The sequence below is a fragment of the Miniopterus natalensis genome, chromosome 8 (assembly GCF_054644295.1).
Source record: "Miniopterus natalensis isolate mMinNat1 chromosome 8, mMinNat1.hap1, whole genome shotgun sequence".
Classification (NCBI taxonomy): domain Eukaryota; kingdom Metazoa; phylum Chordata; class Mammalia; order Chiroptera; family Miniopteridae; genus Miniopterus; species Miniopterus natalensis.
This window is the reverse complement of record NC_142088.1, coordinates 15,243,579-15,261,712: the sequence shown is the minus strand read 5'-3', so window position 1 is coordinate 15,261,712 and position 18,134 is coordinate 15,243,579. Positions and strand designations below refer to the sequence as shown.

Genomic DNA, 18,134 nt, shown 5'->3' with positions numbered 1-18,134 from the left:
AGAAACAGTGGCAGCTAGGAACAGTGAAATGGCATCTTTAAAATGGGGCAAAACTTCAATGCAGAATTTTATATACAATAAAACTTCTTCAAATATTAGAGCTAAAGCAGACATTTTAATATAAATGAAAGCTGAGAGATTTTGTTGCAAGCCATTTTGAAGTACAGCAAATCCTAAAGGATGTTCTTTGGGCTGAAAGACAAGACTGCCAGTAGGAAACTCAGACCCAGAGAACTGAATACAGAGATTTAGAAATGCTAAATTCTGGTTAATATAAAGATTGAGTTTTTCCTCTTCTTAATTTTCATAAAAGAAAATGCCTGATAAAAAATAAGTAATGTTTATTAGGCATGTTAAAGATAAAATAATTTTAGGGTGGAGCAAATGTTCTATATCTTAAGTTTGGTGGTGGTTGTATGCCTACTTATCTCTGATAAAACTTTTCCAACTCTGCACTTTAAAAGTATGTATTTTGTTGTATGTAAATTATACCTCAATGAAGTTGATTTAAAAAAGAATGATAGGAAACTCTAAATATTAGAAGGACTTTGAAATGGTGAATTTTCTTAATAAACATAACATCCTGTTATTTCCAGATGACTATTCCTTGTGTTCTCTAATTAAGGCTTAAAAGAAATATGTAGCATTGTTATATTTGAAACGTTTTTCTTAGACTTGGTTCAGTAGTTCCTTTCCTAACCTTTTATGTTATGTTCAGTGATGCCTAAAGAGACTGCTATGCAAAGGGATGTTTATTGCAGTAATATCTATAGTAATAAAATAATACACGCAAACTTAGCCTTTAATCACAAGTGAATGTCTAAATATAGTTCATCATACAATACTAGAAAGTCTTTAAAAATTATGCATAAGAAAATGCTCATGTTATTATGTTAATATAATGTTAAGAAATAAAAATACTTATATAGTATGAGGACATGTCTGTTAAATAATGTATAGAAAAATGATTGGAGGGTGCACAAAAATTGTTTACATAATTTTCTTTGTGGGTGTGATTACTTTCCACATTTTTGTGCTTCCTGCATTTGAATATGTATGTGTTTAAATAAAGAAATTGTTTTATATGTAGATAGTTTTAAATTATATAATCAGATATAAATGTGAAAGGATAATATGAAACTATTATAATCTTAGAAACTTTAGCTCCCTAAATGACTAAAGATTGTGAAAAACAATATAAAAAAGGCATAAAGGTTGAGGACCTTGGGGTACTTGGTTGAGGCTGCATCAGTTAATCTCTAATGCCTCCTTCTACTCAAATAGTTTATGATTTTATGTTTACCCTTGACATTTCTAGTAAAATAAACTAATGGTTTACAGATAACTTCTTTATGAAGTTATCTCCTGGTATTCCATATAATTAAAAAATAAACACATTACATGTTTTTCTAAGCTGATAAGTTTCTAATTATATTTTGATCTGTGATGTTTTAAAGTGGCTTTTGATAAAAGGGAATACATTCCTATCCAGCATGAAGAAATCGGTTCTTTTAGTTGAATAATTCTGATTACCTGAATAAAATTAATTTCTTAAATCCTATACTGAGTAATTTTTGTGCTCCTTATAAACATGCACTCTGGTTTTAGATATGGGACTTGCAGTACCTTTTCCTAAGCTTCTGGTGTCAGCATTTTACTGTGTGATCTCTGTATCTGTCATCACTTTGATGGCCTGATCAACTTGGGGCCTTACCTAGCCAGGGACTGTTATTTGAAAAGATGTTGGATTTATTGGTTAAGTGGTTGTTCCTCATAAAGCCTGCTGTCCTCACAATAATTTTCTTATATTTAACACCCTCTTCTTCCTTTGCTCATTTTAGTTTAATTATTTTTAACCCTCACCTGAGGATATGTTTTTATTGATTTTAGTCAGAGAGGAAGGGGGAGGTAGAGAGAGAGAGAAAAACATCAGTATGAGAAGCACTGATTGGTTGCCTCCCATAAGCATCCGACCAGAGGTCTACACTTATCCTTATATGACATGTCGAATAATAGGAAGATTCCTAGGAGACATAGTGAATTAGTATCGACTAGATATTTGAAGTGATAGTTTTGTATTATGTTTTTCTTTGTTATAAAAAGTAATATTTTTCAAATATTTGAAAGACCTGGGTATGCGCCCTGACTCCCGGGAATGGAATCCATGACCTTTTGGTGTACAGGATGACGCTCCAACCAGCTGAGTGTGCCACACCTGCCAGGGATTACTTTAATTTTTAAAATACTTTACCAGTCTGTTTTCTCTCTGTCATCTGGCTCTTCATTTATTTTGGGTGGTGGGAATTCTTCAGATTAAAATTGTATCCACTCTGTAGCTGGGGGACAGTGAACTCATTGTCATTTAAGGTGAACTTGGGGAAAAGGCTAATTAATTAAATAGTTTAATTACTTAATTCAGATTTAGGAATTAAGACAGATATTAGACTACACTGGAGGAGAGTTATCAGAGTTTTAAATAGGCCATGGTTTTGAACTAATCCAAGTGGGATGCTAATTTTAAAATGATAAAATATTTTTAAAAAGTTATCCATTTAATTGCTACCACCAGAGAAAATATTATTAATACTTTAGCACCCAACTTTCTTACCTGAAAAAGTTTTTAATTCTATACTTATCCTTATATGACATGTAGAATAATAGGAAGATTCCTAGGAGACATAGTGAATTAGTATCGACTAGATATTTGAAGTGATAGTTTTGTATTATGTTTTTCTTTGTTATAAAAAGTAATATTTTTCAAATATTTGAAAGAAACTACACAGAAAGCACCTAAGTATTACATATTATACAATCAAACATTTTTGTGCAGATTACTTAATTTCAAAAAGTTTATGAATATGCTGGGTTTGATTGCTATGTATGTGTTGACTTACATGTCTGAAGTGTTTCAAACACCTTACTATAAAACTAAATTATGCAACATACTGTTTTTATATTATTGTGGGCATTATTTTGAGAATTTTCTCTTTTGTCTGGAATAGGTAGTGAATAGGAAAAATTAATTAGGTCAGGGAAGAAACTAAATGCCAGCCATGTGTCCCGTTGCCTAGATTCTTTGAGAGCCTTGACATTGAAACCATCCCGATATTTTTCTGTTCATTATCTTTTCTCTATTATAAATCTAGAGTTATAGTTTAGAACATTGAGTTCTTTATTTATGAGTATTTGACATCAACTTGCTGTTTAGCAATATAGGGCAAAATTACATATATTTAAATATGTATATGTATATGGAAATATATGAAAAGGAAAGAGATATTTCCCATCACTTTTATTTTTCCCTCAGGTGACTCCATTAGGACTGTTCTTTATGTCCAAGAGTTTGGAGACTAATTTTACAGCTATATTGGAATATTACCCTATGTTTTTCTTTTGGTTTTTCTCAACATCTAGAAGCATAGAGAATAATAATTAATACAATATTCTTTTAAAAATCTCTTATTTATTATTTAGTTCCATTTGTGAAATTTTGTTATTGCTTACCATTCTCTCCTTTGACCCTCTTCGACTTGGTTTATAAGGATATGAAACCTCACGATAACAGGAATTTGGATATAATGTAATTGGAGAACAGCTCTTAAGTGCTGCCATTTCTTTAGCTTTGCAGCAATGCCACCCTGCATTTTTGGGAAATGAATTTGAGACTTTACTTATGACGTTTTGGCATGGCTTTAATATTTCTAGTTTAAAAAGAAATGTGTCAGGGCTTTGGCTTTCATATTTTTGGTTGTATTTCTTACAGACAAACTGTATAAATATTAAGAATGAATGTGTTATCTTGTAGTTGTTTCTGGCTGTGAAAAGGAAGATGCACCAGAAGGTCCTACTCAGAGACGTCTTCGTGAAGCCAGGGAAAAAAACAAATGTAAAACAGGGATGAAAGATAATACAAAGGTATGCTGTTTATTTTTGATTCCATTAATTTATACTTCACTCTCAGATCTTCAGATCCACAGACTCATAGGCTATCATTATTTTACTGGAAAAGGAGTGTACAGCTTATGCACTTAGAGCCCCTTGGTGTAGAGGTAGAAAATTGATGTCCTCAAATGGTAGGTAACTAGTTAATTGAGGGACACACACTGCTTAGTGGCAGAGACAGCTCCGTGAATCACTCTGCCATGTATCCCAACTTAAGTAGGGCCATGTCTGCTCACCTGCTCACTCTTCTGCTTAAAATTACCTCTGTCCAAAAGAAATAACTCCCAGATCATTCCTTATTTTAGTTTTTTATAGTATAACTTCAAACTTTTCTTTACGAGTAGGATGGAAAGAATTATGTCCCATTTAAGAATCCCCTTATATATGAGTGCCTTCACTTTGCAATAAGGGTGATAGTTAAAATCTTCTATAATGATTACAGAAAAATTGGTATTAAAAATGTCTGGTCAGACAAAGAAGTAAAAAATTAGGAAGAAAGAAAGTTAGGTAAAACCCCTGAGGGGTTTTAGTTTCTTGTTATGAAAATTGCATGAAAGTCTAGCTGAGGTAATGAATGTTTTCCCTGAAGTAGTTGTTTTCTTTGAGTTCTAAAATATCTGGCATTCATTTAAAAATGAATGCATTTACAAGTGTAACATCTTTTAGCAGTAATTCTATAAGAACAACAAATTTTTATGAATTCAAATAATATATCATTTATTTAGCTAACATCAGTAACATTTTCCCCTCAATGGCATGCATTAGAACATAGTATTGTATATAATATCTGAATAAAATACAGACTAAATGCTTTGGGGTTAGACTAAGGCAAAAAGATAAGTTTACAAAAAGGTAAACTCTTTTTGTGTGATATTCAGATTAGTATTTTACTGTTCCTTTATTATCACTATTACTTTATGGACTTATGGTATTTTTGGTAGATCCACTCCTGTAGTCAGCCTGCTTTCAGCTTCCGCCCATGCCAACAACCTCCCATCAAGGTGGACCTTCCCTTTTTGCCACCATAACCCTTTCCCACTCCTCCACCTGCCTTCCTCTAAGTCTCAGCCAAATGCAAGCAGTGGTGGCGGATGACTGTTGCTGTCAGTAAGTAGTGCTTGCTCTTATTTGGGTAATTTTTATTTATTTCCATAGAGGTTAGTAGTTTGGGGAGCAAATAAAGCACTCAGAACAATAAAAAATAATAGCATTTAAGGATTTTAGGTGTGATGAGGTGATTTTCATCAGGAGCATTTTCACCTAATGGCATCAACATTCACTTTCAGGTGCTAAATCAAATGATTTCTTGATTCACTCCCTAAGTGCTATGGCTTATAAGACTGTACATTAGTAATACAATGTTGGCCTTTTATGTGACAAAAAGCTGCTGAAATATAGAACAAGTACCTTACCTATTCCTGCATAGTATATTCTTTTTGGTGTTGCATTAAAATATTATATTGCATTAAAATATTATATTGCATTAAAATATTTCTTCAACATGATAGGAAAATTCAGGCCTTACAAAAGAACTAACGTGAAGGATATGGTGAATTCTTCCTCCCTTTGCTAAGTTACCATTTTTACTAATAATTTTTTTTCTTTTTCTGCAAATTTATACACTTTGACCAACATCTCTCCAATTCCCCCACACCTCTGCCCTTGATAACCACCACTCTCCTCTCCATTTCTATAAATTTGGCTTTTTTTTTTTTTTTTAGATTCCACATATAAGTGATATCACAGTATTCTTCTTTCTCTCACTTGACTTTACTTAGCATAATGCCCTAAAGGCCCATCTGTGCTGTCTTAAACAGCAGTCTGTCCTTTCTCATGGCTGAATAATATTCCATTCCTGTGTGTGTGTGTGTGTGTGTGTACCACATCTTGTTTATGTGTTCATCCATTGGAAGAAACTTTACATATCTTGGATATTGTGAATAATCCTCCAGTGAACTTAAGAGTGCAGATATCTCTTCAAGATTTTCATTTCCTTTCGAAATATATCTGGAAGTGGGATTACTGGATCACATAGTAGCCCTATTTTTAATTTTTTGAGAGACCTCCATACTGTTTCCATAGCGGCTTCACAAATTTACATTTCCACTAACAGTGCACAAGGGTTCCTTTTTCTCTACATCCTCACAAATACTTATCTCTTGTTTTCTTGATGATAGCCATTCTAACAGGTATGAATATCTCATCGTAGTTGTGATCTGCATATTCATGCAGAGCATTTTTTCAATGTATCTGTTGGCCATTTGTATGTCTTCATTTTTTTTTTTTGAAAAATGTCTATTCATTTTTTCTGCCAGTATTTTACTTAGATTGGTTCTTTTTTTGTTGTTGTTATTGAGCTGTATGAGTTTTTTTTTTTTATGTATTCAGATATTTACCTCTTATCAGATACATGGTTTGCAAATATTTTCTCCCATTTCATAGTTCACCTTTCATTTTGTTGATTCTTTTGCTGTGCAGAAGGTTTTGTTTAATGTGTCCCACTTGTTGATTTTTTCCTTTTGTTGTTTGTGCTTTTGGTATCATATCCAAAAATATCATTGATAAGACCAATGTCATGGAGCTTTTTTCCTGTTTTCTCCAGGGGTTTTATAGTTTCAGGTCTTTGTTTAAGGCTTTAATCCATTTGTAGTTTATTTTTTATAGATGGCATGAGATAGGGATCCAATTTCATTTTCCTGCATGTGGCTATCCAGTTTTCCCAAAACTATTTATTGAATCATAGAGTATTCTTGGCTCTCTTGTAAAATACCTGTTGACTGCATATTTGGGAGTTTATTTCTGGGCTCTCTATTTTGATCCATTTGTCTTTGTTTCTATTTTTATGTCATTACTATACTCTTTTGATTACTATAGGTTTATAGTACAGTTTGAAACCAAGGTTGTGATGCCTCCAGCTTTGTTCTTTTTTCTTGGGATTACTTAGGCTATTTAGGATCTTTTGTGATTCTATACAGATTTTAGGATTTTTTTCAGGTGAAAATGTCATTGGAATTTGTTAGGGATTGCATTGAATCTATATATGGTGTTATATAAAGTATTACCGGGCCCAGAGACAGTAAGAAGGGTTGACAACTCCATCATTACATTTAGTGTGAATTAAGGGAACTTGCTTCTCAGGTGATAGCCAGATGACATAGGTATATTCCTCCATGCTTTATGGTAGGCATTAAGGGTTTATATAGGAGAGGGTGGGATAGATAAGGGTACTAGGGTATGTCCTAACTCAGGAAAGGGGAAGATGCCTTACATGCTTTACAGGGCAGGGCTACAGCCTGTTCCAGGAACTAGCACAAACCTTGCTGAGGGGCACAAGCGAGGGGTGGATTAGAGTCTCTAAGGGGATTTTAGGGAAGCAATCTCTGTTCTGGCCACGATACAGCTGGCAGGTCCTGCAGAGATCAGGCAGTAGTCAGCATGAAACAGTCTCCACAGGTAGCTTTTGGCAGTTTGGACATTTTAACAATATTAATTCTTCTGATCCATGAACATGGGATATCTTTCTATTTGTGTCTTCACTTTCTTTCATCGTCTTTTCGTTTTCATTGTGCAGGTTTTTCACTTCTTAGTTAAATTTAATTTTAAGTAGTTTGTTGTTTTTGATGCAACTGTGAATGGAATTGCCTTCTTTATTTCTTTTTCAGATATTTTATTGTTAGTACATAGAAACACCTGATTTTTGTATGTTGATTTTATATCCTGCAACTTTACTGAATTAGTTGAAAGTTGCAACAGGTTTTTGGTTGAATCTTTAGGATTTTCTATATATAAGATCATAACATTGGAAAATAAGGACAATTTTACTTTTTCCTTTCTGATTTAGATGCATTTTATTTCTTTATCTTGCCTAATCACTCTAGCTAGGACTTCCAGTACCATGTTGCATAAGAGTGGAATGAATGGGCACCCTTGTCTTGTTCCTGATCTTAGAGGACAAGCTATCAGCATTTCACTGTTTATTATGTTGTTATCTGTGGGTTTCTTGAATATGGCCTTTATTATATTGAGGTATGTTTCTTAAATATCCAGTTTGTTGAGGGTTTTTATCAGGAAAGAATGTCAAACTGTCAAATCCTTTTCTTGCATCTATTGAGATGATTACATGACTTTTATTACTGTGATATCACATTTACTGATTTGCTTATGTTGAACCATCCTTACATCCCAGGGATAAATTCCACTTGATCATGGTGTATGATCGTTTTAGTATATTGCTGACTTTAGTTTGCTAATATTTTGTTGAGAATTTTTGAATTTATATTTATCAGAGGTATTGGTACATAGTTTTCTTGTAGTGCTTTATTTTGATTGTTGTGTTAGGGTAATACTGGGCTTGTAAAATGAGTTTGGGGGTGTTCCATCCTCTTCAGTTTTTTAGAAAGATGGGTGTTAATCTTCTATAAATGTATGGTAGAATTCACTAGTGAAACCTTCTGGTCTTGGCCTTTTTGTGTTGGGAAGTTTTTGAGTACTGATTTATTCTCCTTATATAGCCTGTTCAGATTTTCTGTTTCTTCTTGATTCAGTCTTGGGAGGTTATATGTTTCTTGGAATTTATCCATTTCTTCTAAATTACTAATTTGTTGGCATATAATTGTTCATAGTAGACTCTTATGATCTTGTGTATTTCTGTGCTATAAATTGTAGTATCTTCTCATTCATTTCTGATTAAATTTGAGTCTTTTTTTCTTAGTGTCATTAAAGGTTTGTTGATTTTTATTTATCTTTAAAAAGACAATGCTTAGTTTTGTTCTTTTCTATTGCTTTCCTGTGTTTCTAAGGCTATAAATAACTCATCTTGAAGTTTCATTTGCAGAACAAATTTGCTTAAGTTAAATGTTTATTTTGGTTGTGTTTAGGGAATCTGGTGGAGACTATGGGGGCTTTCTAAAACTAGTCTCCATGGACTACTTTAGCAGCCCTCTAGACTGTCTTTAATAGCCCACTCTGTGTGGCATTGAACATTTCTTCCTGAAATATGCCTCTGTAAACTGGTCTTTAGATATCTGTATATCTTTAATTCTCAACTCTGTTAGCCATCTGATTCCTGATATGTTATATTAATTCCTCTATATATTTCTATAACATTATAAAATCTCTTCTTTAAGGTTGAGTTAATATGAGACTATACTTTAAAGTTAATTCTTATGTTTTAAACTATTTTATTTTGAATTAAGGTAAACAATATGTGTGAACACTGGTAAAACAGTTTACTTCTGTATCTAAGCTAATCAGTAGGTTACTGAAACAGTCAATGGGTTAGGTTTTGTAAAGATAACTATATATTATAACAATTTCCTTCTACCTGTGAAATATATTTTACTCTAAGGGAACTATGAGCCATTACACAATTAACTGGATACTTTTTATAGTCGCATTAGTTACAGTTAGGAGAAAATAATTACTATTTAAGTTGGACTTTGAATGGTGATAATACATATGAAACTTTCAACGTGTCAATATATTAAAAAGAAGCTGAATGGAAGAATTCCATATAGATTTGGGTAGTTTTAAAAGGTAATATTTATGTATAGAATTTATTTTTCATTGTAGAAGGGAAAAAATCATATGGCATCCACGGCAGTTCAAATCTGTTGTTTTAATGACTCCTTGAAGATTTAAATTTGAAGCTTACAATCACAATTCTTCTACATTCCAATTTTTATGTATTAAATATCTACCACTCACCTGGTGTCCAGACCTATGTACTCAGTGATTTTGCAGGAAAAGAAAAAGCACCACCATTGAAAGTAGTTCAAGAAACTGGGAGAGCATTAAGAAAGATAAGGAACTGCTAATTTGTTCCTTCTATCCTTTTACTGCCTGATTTAATTCTTAATATCTTTTTGGTTGGAGTGCAAACATGCTCTTTTAAGTGAAAAGATCCTATCTAGATTATTATGCTCCCACATGAAAACAGATTTATGTTCTTATTACCCCTTATGTATTTCTGCAGGAAAACATGTTTTAAAGTATTGTAAAGATATTATCAAGGAAACATAGATATTTCTTCTTCAAATGTATAGTAACAGAGGACATGTTGGGAAGGATATATAAACATCACAATATATACAATATAGTTTTTTACAATTTATTTTACTGTTGAGAGTATTACAGATGTCCTCCATCTTTCCCCTTCACTCCTTCCTCCCACCTCCACCTCTCTGCAGATATTCAAATGTTGTTAAAGGATGAAAGAAACATTACCTGCTATATTTTGGGAAATATATTATTTTCATGTTTAAGTAAAATTTAAAACTCTTATTAAAGGAACAATTTAAAATCTTATACATACGAAAATTTTTAGATTACTTACCCAGGCAATGGCTGGTTTAGCAACAATTATTCAGAATTTATTAAAAAAAAAAATTTAGCTAAAGTTTAGATGTCTCCCTTAAAATAGCTAATAATTTGTTAATTTATTTTAATCAATTAATTTTGTGTTTATTAATAATACGTGCTAAGAATGGCTTTTCAAACTTGTAGCTTATACTACCAATGTAGCTATTAAAATAACTGCTTTCTCGTAAACTATGAATGCATTTTCATATATTTTTCCAATTATCTTCTTTTAGAGCTTTAGAAATTACATGTATATGCAAATATATATATCTTTTGTTCAGTGAGCAAAAAAATATTATTTTTTCTACATAGTATTATGTAGAACTTCCATACCTTACCCCTGATTAGTTAACTATCATAATCTTTTCCTTTGGCATGGCACCTACTAACATACTGTAGTGTGCACTTTGGTGGAAGCTGTTTTAGAGTATGAATTACTTTGAAGCCTAAAACTGTATTTGAAATGCAAGTCTACCACTTAATACTTGTACAAACCTGGACAAATACTTAACTTCTGTGCTTCCAACTCTGTAGACTAGAAAAAGTATTGTATACATCAAAGGGTTTTTGTCATGACTTAAAGAAATAATATATGTAATATATCTAGCATCCTGCCTATTTGGAATTGATACTTATGAAATGGTAGTGTTTCTATAGAAGAGATTATTTACCTGAAGATAAATAATTCTTAATTGTTAATACTATTTCATTCTTTTGTGTGAAATATGATATAGGTGACACTGAATAGTTTATTAGATTTCTAGATTCATTCCTTTTAATCTTTTTTTTGGTCATTTTATTATACAATATTTGGCTTGAATAATTAAGCAATGGCTTTCTGTGACGGTAGGTGTGGTTTTTCTAATTCAGATTATATACAAACAGAGATATGGAAATTAGAGCATTATGGTGACTAATTTGATGTTCTAATGTTTGCGTGCTTTCCTGTTATGTTAGAAAGTGCTGTTAGGTTCATAAAAATTTTACACACCTCTCAACTTCTTTAGGGGCTATTCTATATTTTGATTCACCTAATGAAAAAATTCAAATCTTATTTAATATCTTTGTCATGACATCTGCCAGTGGTGATATAAAATAGATTACAGTTTAAATATAAGGAAAATACGAAGAGGAAAGAAAGTGTATAACATCATAATGTGTCATGCCACACTGGTTATGATAATGGTATACTTGAGCAGTTCAGTGCTCTTACATGCTCATACTTTACATTTATTAGAAGGAGTTTAGTTGCAATTTGTGTAGTATTCTCTAGTATTGCTATGTAGTTGTTATTATTATTATTATTTTGCCTAAAGTATCACTGTGAGTCTGGTATCAACCCAAGATCTGGTTGATTTTGCCAGTAATTGTGAATATTACATTAGGATGTTAAATCATTCTATTTCTCGGACATAAACTTGCTAAAATGGAAATTAGCTTTGTAGTTTTTTAGAGTTTAGAAATCTGGAAGGTATTAAAAAGTCTGTAACCATGTGCAAATGGGAATTTTAATGCCTATAATTTGATAATAATGTTGAATGTCTTCAACAGTGGAAATAATTCATTAAAAATCCCTGGGGAGATATATTAATCAAAATGTTTATTCATAAAATCCTGCCATGTTAAATACATAAGGATTAGCCAACTTGTTTATAAATCTGTTCTGAGTAGAAAATCAAATAAATGGAAATATATTATTATACTAAATATATTCTGCTTACATGAGAACAAGTAAATGTGAATCAGAATAAAAGCAATTGAGAAATGCTAATTATTCTTAGGTTTTTAACTCTATTTATTTTGAATTATGCATAAGCATAGATTATTTAGAAAATACAAAAATGAGATTACAATAAAAGCTCAGAATTTTGAGAACTTCAGTCAATATTAATATCTATATTATCTATATTTCAGAATAATGCTTTATGGAACATTAAGGGTTTGTGCATTAAACATACAATGATTTAAAAAGTAAATATTTTCAAGTAATATTTAAGTATATTATGCATATATTTGAATATAACATATGTTACATTAAATATATATTATCTATAAATAAATGAAAGTAAGGTATAATATATGTAATCTTCTGCTTGCTTTTTTCATTTTGTGTTTTGTTTCTAAGATTGTTCCATATTGCTGTTGTGGCTTTATAGTTTATTTCAAAATATTTACTTTTCTATTCTTTCTTAATGTGAACTCAGGTTGTTTGCAAAGTCTTGGTTTAATAAACAGTGATGTGGTGAATATTCCTCTACGTCTTTAGGTGCTGCTCATATGGAAGATGTCCTGTAGTATACTAATCTAGGAGTGGAGCTGCGGGATCACTGGGCATTAGGATTTTACCAGATAGTGTCCGTTGCTTTTCCAAGTTAGTTGAATGAACATATTTACAAATCCACACAGTTTCTATTACTCTAACACCTTTCCAGCACTTGGTATTACCAGAGTTCTTGATTTTTGCCCATCGAAGGAGTAAAATGTTACCCACTGGGTCTTAATTTTCATTTTTCTGATTAATAATTAAATTAAATATGTTCTTTGTTTAGAAGCCACTCATATGTTAGCTTCTATGAAATGTTAGCTCATAAATGTTGCCCATTTTTTCATTAGGTTATTGATCTTTTATCTGCAATGCATCTTAGATACTTTTTTATCAGTTATATGAATGGTAGATATCTTGTCCCAGATGGTAACTTATATTTTCTATTTTTATAGTGTCTTTTAGTGAATAGAAGTTCTTCATTTTGTCATGTTTTACGACTAAAATATATACAATTTTTATTTTTTAAAAAGTAACCCAGAAAAATGTTTTTCATTTTAATGTAGTCAAATTTGTCAATATTTTCTTATATGGTAAAATTTATTGATACTTGCTTGAGATCCTATCCTATCCCATGGCCAGAATGCTTTGCTCGTGTATTTTCTTTTAGTATTTTTGTTTATTATTTATTTTTCCCTTTGTCAAATGTTTCAGTGTGTAATTCTTAAAAACATAGACATTCTCTTACATAAACACAAAATGTATAATTATTTAAATTAAGAGATTAACATTTTTACAATACTCTTATTTAATCTATAGAATTTATTTAAATTTTACTGTGTTCCATGAATGTCTGTAATTTTTTAAAAACTAACCTTTTTATCTTGAGGTAGTTGCTGATTCACATGCAGTTGTACGAGATAAACAAGAGAGGTTTTTTGTACGCTTTATCTGCTTTCCTCCAATGGTAGCATCTTGAAAAACTGAAATATAATATCCCAGTCCAGATATTGATGTTGATACAGTCAAGGTATGGAATAATTCCATCACCATCAGGACCCCAGCTGTTCCTGTTTTATACTCATACCCACTTGCCTCCCCCTGCTGTGCTGCCATTTTCTAACCTTAGACAACCACTAATCTGTTCTACATCTTCATAATTTTGTCATTTCAATATTGCTATTTAAATGGAAATCATGATATTTAACTTTTGAGGGTTGACTTTCACACTCACCATAATTTCTTGAGATTCATCTAAGCTATTGCATGGATCAATATTTCATTCTTATTGCTGAGTAGTTGGTAATTTGTTTTTAAATATTTGGTAGAATTCTCCAATGAAAGCATCTGGGCTTGAAGATTTCTTTTTTCGGAGCTTTTTAATTAACAATTTAATTTTTTTAATGGGTATAGAACTATTCCGATTATTTCATTTTAATTAAGTTTCAGTAGTTTTTGGTTTTTGAGAAATTGGTCCTTTCTAAATTGTTAAATTTATGAGCATGAAATTGTTTATAATAATTCTTTATTATACTTTTAATGACTGAAGCATCTGTAGTGATATTCTCTGTTCCATTCTTGATATTTATTTGTGTCTTCTCTCTTTTTCTTTTTGTCAGTATTGCCGTATAGAGTTTTATCAATTTTACAGACTTTTAAACAAAAACTATTTTTTGTTTCATGATTTTCTGAATTTATTTTCTGTTTATGATTTTATTGATTTCTGCTTTTATCTTTATTATTCCCTTTATTCTTCTTCTAGCTTTGGGTTTCTTATGTTCTCTTTCCACTTTCTTGATGTAGAAACTTAGATCAGTGATTCAAGACATTTTCTCTTTGGTAATGTAAGCATGTAGTGCTATAAATTTTCCTTTCAGCACTGCTTTAGCTGCATCCCACATCTTTTAATATGTTGTATTTTTATTTTCCATTCATTTCTATATTTTTTATTTTCTTTGAGAATTGCTCTTTGATCCATGGATTATTTAGAAGTGTGGTGTTTAATTTTCATGTATTTAAGAGATTTTCCTGTTGTCTAATTTTTTTCTAGTTTGATTTGATTATTGTTAGGAAACGTTACCTTTGATTACCAGGTTAGGGATCAGACCTGCGTCACTTTCTTCCATCGAGTAGGGGTGGTATAATATTATGCCAGTATGCTATTCTTTAATTCTGACATCACTATCTAGTTTACCTTCCTATTTCTACTTTTCAGAGTTCTGCTTTGGTTGTGTCTTACATTATTTCCAGGGTTTAGAGTGGTATTTATAAAGCAAAAGCAGGAGGAGATATAGTCTGTACCGTCTTATCTGGACTGGACATATCTTCATAAAATTTGCTTTCCAATTTTAAATATTTAATCACATTGGAATATTTTTTAATGTGCAATGTAGTAGGAATCTGACTTCACTTGGTTTTCTTCAGATAATTACTTGTCTCAGGCAATTTATTATATGGCTCTTTTTTCTCCCCAGTGGTCTATAGTAACAGCTCTGTTATTTACCTAGTTTCTCTGTCTACATGGTCTTGTTTCTGGACTTTGTTTTATGTTCCATCACTGAGTTTGTTTATTCCTGAGGCAGTATCATACTTGTAATTATTATAGTTTTAAATAAAGTTTGGACGTATATTAGGAAATTTCCTCAGCCTTACTCTTGTTCTTCAGAAGTGTTTTAGCTATTCTAGAATTCTCTATAAATTTTAAAATAGGCTTGCCAAAATCCTAGAGAACTTATTTATTATGACTTTTATTGGAATAACTTTGGTTTTATGGATCAATCTAGAGATAACTGGTGAGTGTTTCAATGCATGAAATAACATAGTTTCTCTCCCCATATATTTAGAGTTTTTACATGTATATTTCAATAACATTTTATGCTTTTCTCCATATAGATCTCCATGTTTTTGTTAAATGTAATTCTGAGTACCTTAGAAGTTTTTCTATTATAAATAATTTTTATAGGTAGTTAAAATAAATAACTTGTCCTTTGTTGACTTTGAGGCCTCCTTTAACAGAAATCAAGAGGAAGCACTCAGTGCAAGATCAACCCTCTGTCCAACTGAATGCCTCCATCAGCAGGAGTTGAGAGGGAACTCTCAGACTTGGAATAAGACCACACCTTTGCAGGACACTATTGGCAGTAGACAGCAGAGTGCCCGAACACTCAGAGTAAAGCTGCCCATGTATGAAACATCACGCCTTTGTCAGCAGGAGCCAAATGGGAGACTCTGAGCAGCATATGTTCCTGGTCTGTCTTCCCCCAATTCTCTTTTCAATACCTAGACACTTTATCCATGTTCTTTTTACTCTTCAGAAGGAGCCTAGGCCTCCCAGTTCATCATTTATTCCAGAACTCTAATTCTCCCTAAGTCTCCTTATATCACCTTTTCTGACTTAGCTTCTAATTTCATTTCCTGACTCCCAAAACTTTTATCTCTGTATTCTCTGGAATTCAAGAGTATTGATTAGCAAAATCCTCTATATTTTCAACTTAAGTGAATGTTCCCTTCAGCTTCTATGCTAATAGAAATCCAGCTTATCCCTACTTATAGTTTCTCCTGCAGCCAGTGAGTTCCAGTAAATGCTTAACAGTCAGTTCTTTGGGAGGGAGGGAAGCCTTAATTTGTTGTGTTTTCGTTTCTGTGCTATGAATACATCAGTGATTTGAGCTGCCATCTTACTTCACTAAAAGTGGCATTGGGAAGGATGGCCACAGTCAGCTCTCCTGAGACAGCTCTTGCACACCATGTTGTACAGTATTGTTCAGGCTGTTTTCTCTACTCTCTACTCAATCATAGCTTTGGACCTGAAAGTGAAAAAATTGTGCCCTTTGCATCTCATTGCTGATTTCAGTTTCTTCTGCCCTCTTTGATGAACACACATGCCTTGAATTTCATATCATTGGATTATCCCACTTATTATAACTTTTTATTGTAGGCACTTCTTCTCAGGTCATTTTTTTTGTTAATTAAAAAAATCAAGACCTATGACGTTGTGATTTTCTTGAAAACTAGTTCTTCCACAATTCTTTTTATTCAAATATCAACAGGGATGATCATTCTAACAGCTGGGCTTTCAGTGCCTTGACAGCTTCCTTTTTTGTGATCCTGTTCTCCATCCATTCTCAGCTACTCCCTTTCTGGTCATTTTTCAGGCCTTGTTATTGCCAATAAATGCCATAATTTTCCATTTTCTTTACTGTTTGCTCCTCATCACCCCAAACTGTGCATGTTGAGATGTTGTAGAGCTCAGTTTTGGGACCTCTTTTTGTTGTCTTGCTAAGTGGGTGATTTCAATCCATCTCTACTCCTTAGACATGGATTCCTCACTAAAACTCTGTCTCCTGCAATTTTCTCCATCTTAATTAATGGAAACTCCATACTACTAGTTACTTAGCAAGAAAACTGCAGTTGTTCCTGAGTCATTTCTCACTTAACATTTCATGTCAAATATGATAAATAAATTATTTTGGCTCTATCTTTGAAAAAATCCACACTTCCATCTTTTGTTACCACCAGCACTGCTGTGCCCTTTTTGTTTTTCCCGTCATCTGTAGCTTGCATTATTGCGTTAGCCTCCTAAATAGTCTCTTTGACTTGTATTTGTTTTCCTTCTGGATACTTTGAACATGGCAAGAGTGACCCTCTTAAAACATAAGTGTGTCCATAACAATTCTCTGTTGAAAACTTTGTAGTGGCTTCTTATCTTTCTCAGAGTTACAAGCAAAGTCATTTTAGCCTTTGAGATCCTACATGATAAGGCCCATTTTTACCTCTCTGGCGTTTCCCCTGGTTACTCTCACATCTTTTACTCATTTGCAGCTACAGTAGCTTCCTACCTGTTTGTAGAACAATCCAAGCATGTTCTTGCCTACAATCATTTGTACTTGAGGATTCCTCTGCCTGAGTTATCTTCCCTCACATAATCCTAATGGCTCATCCTCTTACTTCCCTCAAAGATTTACTCATATTTTTTCTGTTAGGTATACCTTGCATAGCCACCACTTAATTTTAGTGCTGCCTCTCATTCCCACATCCTTCCTAGGCCTCTTTGCTGTTTTGCTTTTTCTCTTTGCATGTCTACATATGTTTCTCTTACACATGTGTTGTATTTAATAACTTGTTTATTGTATCTCTTCCCCACTAGAATGTAAGCTCCATGAGAGCAGGATATCTATCTGTTTTATTCACTGATACATTCTCAGTGCCTAAAACATGACTGGCAAATAATAATTATGCCGTAAATATTTGTATTTGAATGAACATACAAATGAAAAAAACGTGTTCTGTTAGTTCTTATGTAGGTATGAAATTGATCACTCTAAGTTGATCTTAAATTCAGTGACCTTGCTCAACTCCCAGTTTCAATAGTTTGTAGTTTTTTGTTTGTTTTTTGTGTGAATGATATCATCTATGAACAATGATAGTTGTGATTTTCCTTTTGTAATTCTGGAAAATTTTATGTATATTTCTTATCTTCATGCATTGTCTAAAATCTCTAAAAAGTGGTTAAAAGGAAGTGGTTGGAGTAAGCATTCTTATATTGTTTTTGATTTTAAAGGAAACGCTT

General features: G+C 32.3%; 1 protein-coding gene across 1 annotated transcript in view; it reads left to right on the top strand.

Moving 5' to 3' along the window:
• The window catches only part of SPAG16 (sperm associated antigen 16), a 403,525-nt gene that overhangs the window by 37,149 nt on the left and 348,242 nt on the right, over positions 1–18,134 (top strand). The window contains exon 9 of the mRNA XM_016196754.2: positions 3,806–3,915. Within this exon, the coding sequence (XP_016052240.2) occupies positions 3,806–3,915 (110 nt within the window). The remainder of the gene's footprint in view (positions 1–3,805; positions 3,916–18,134) is intronic.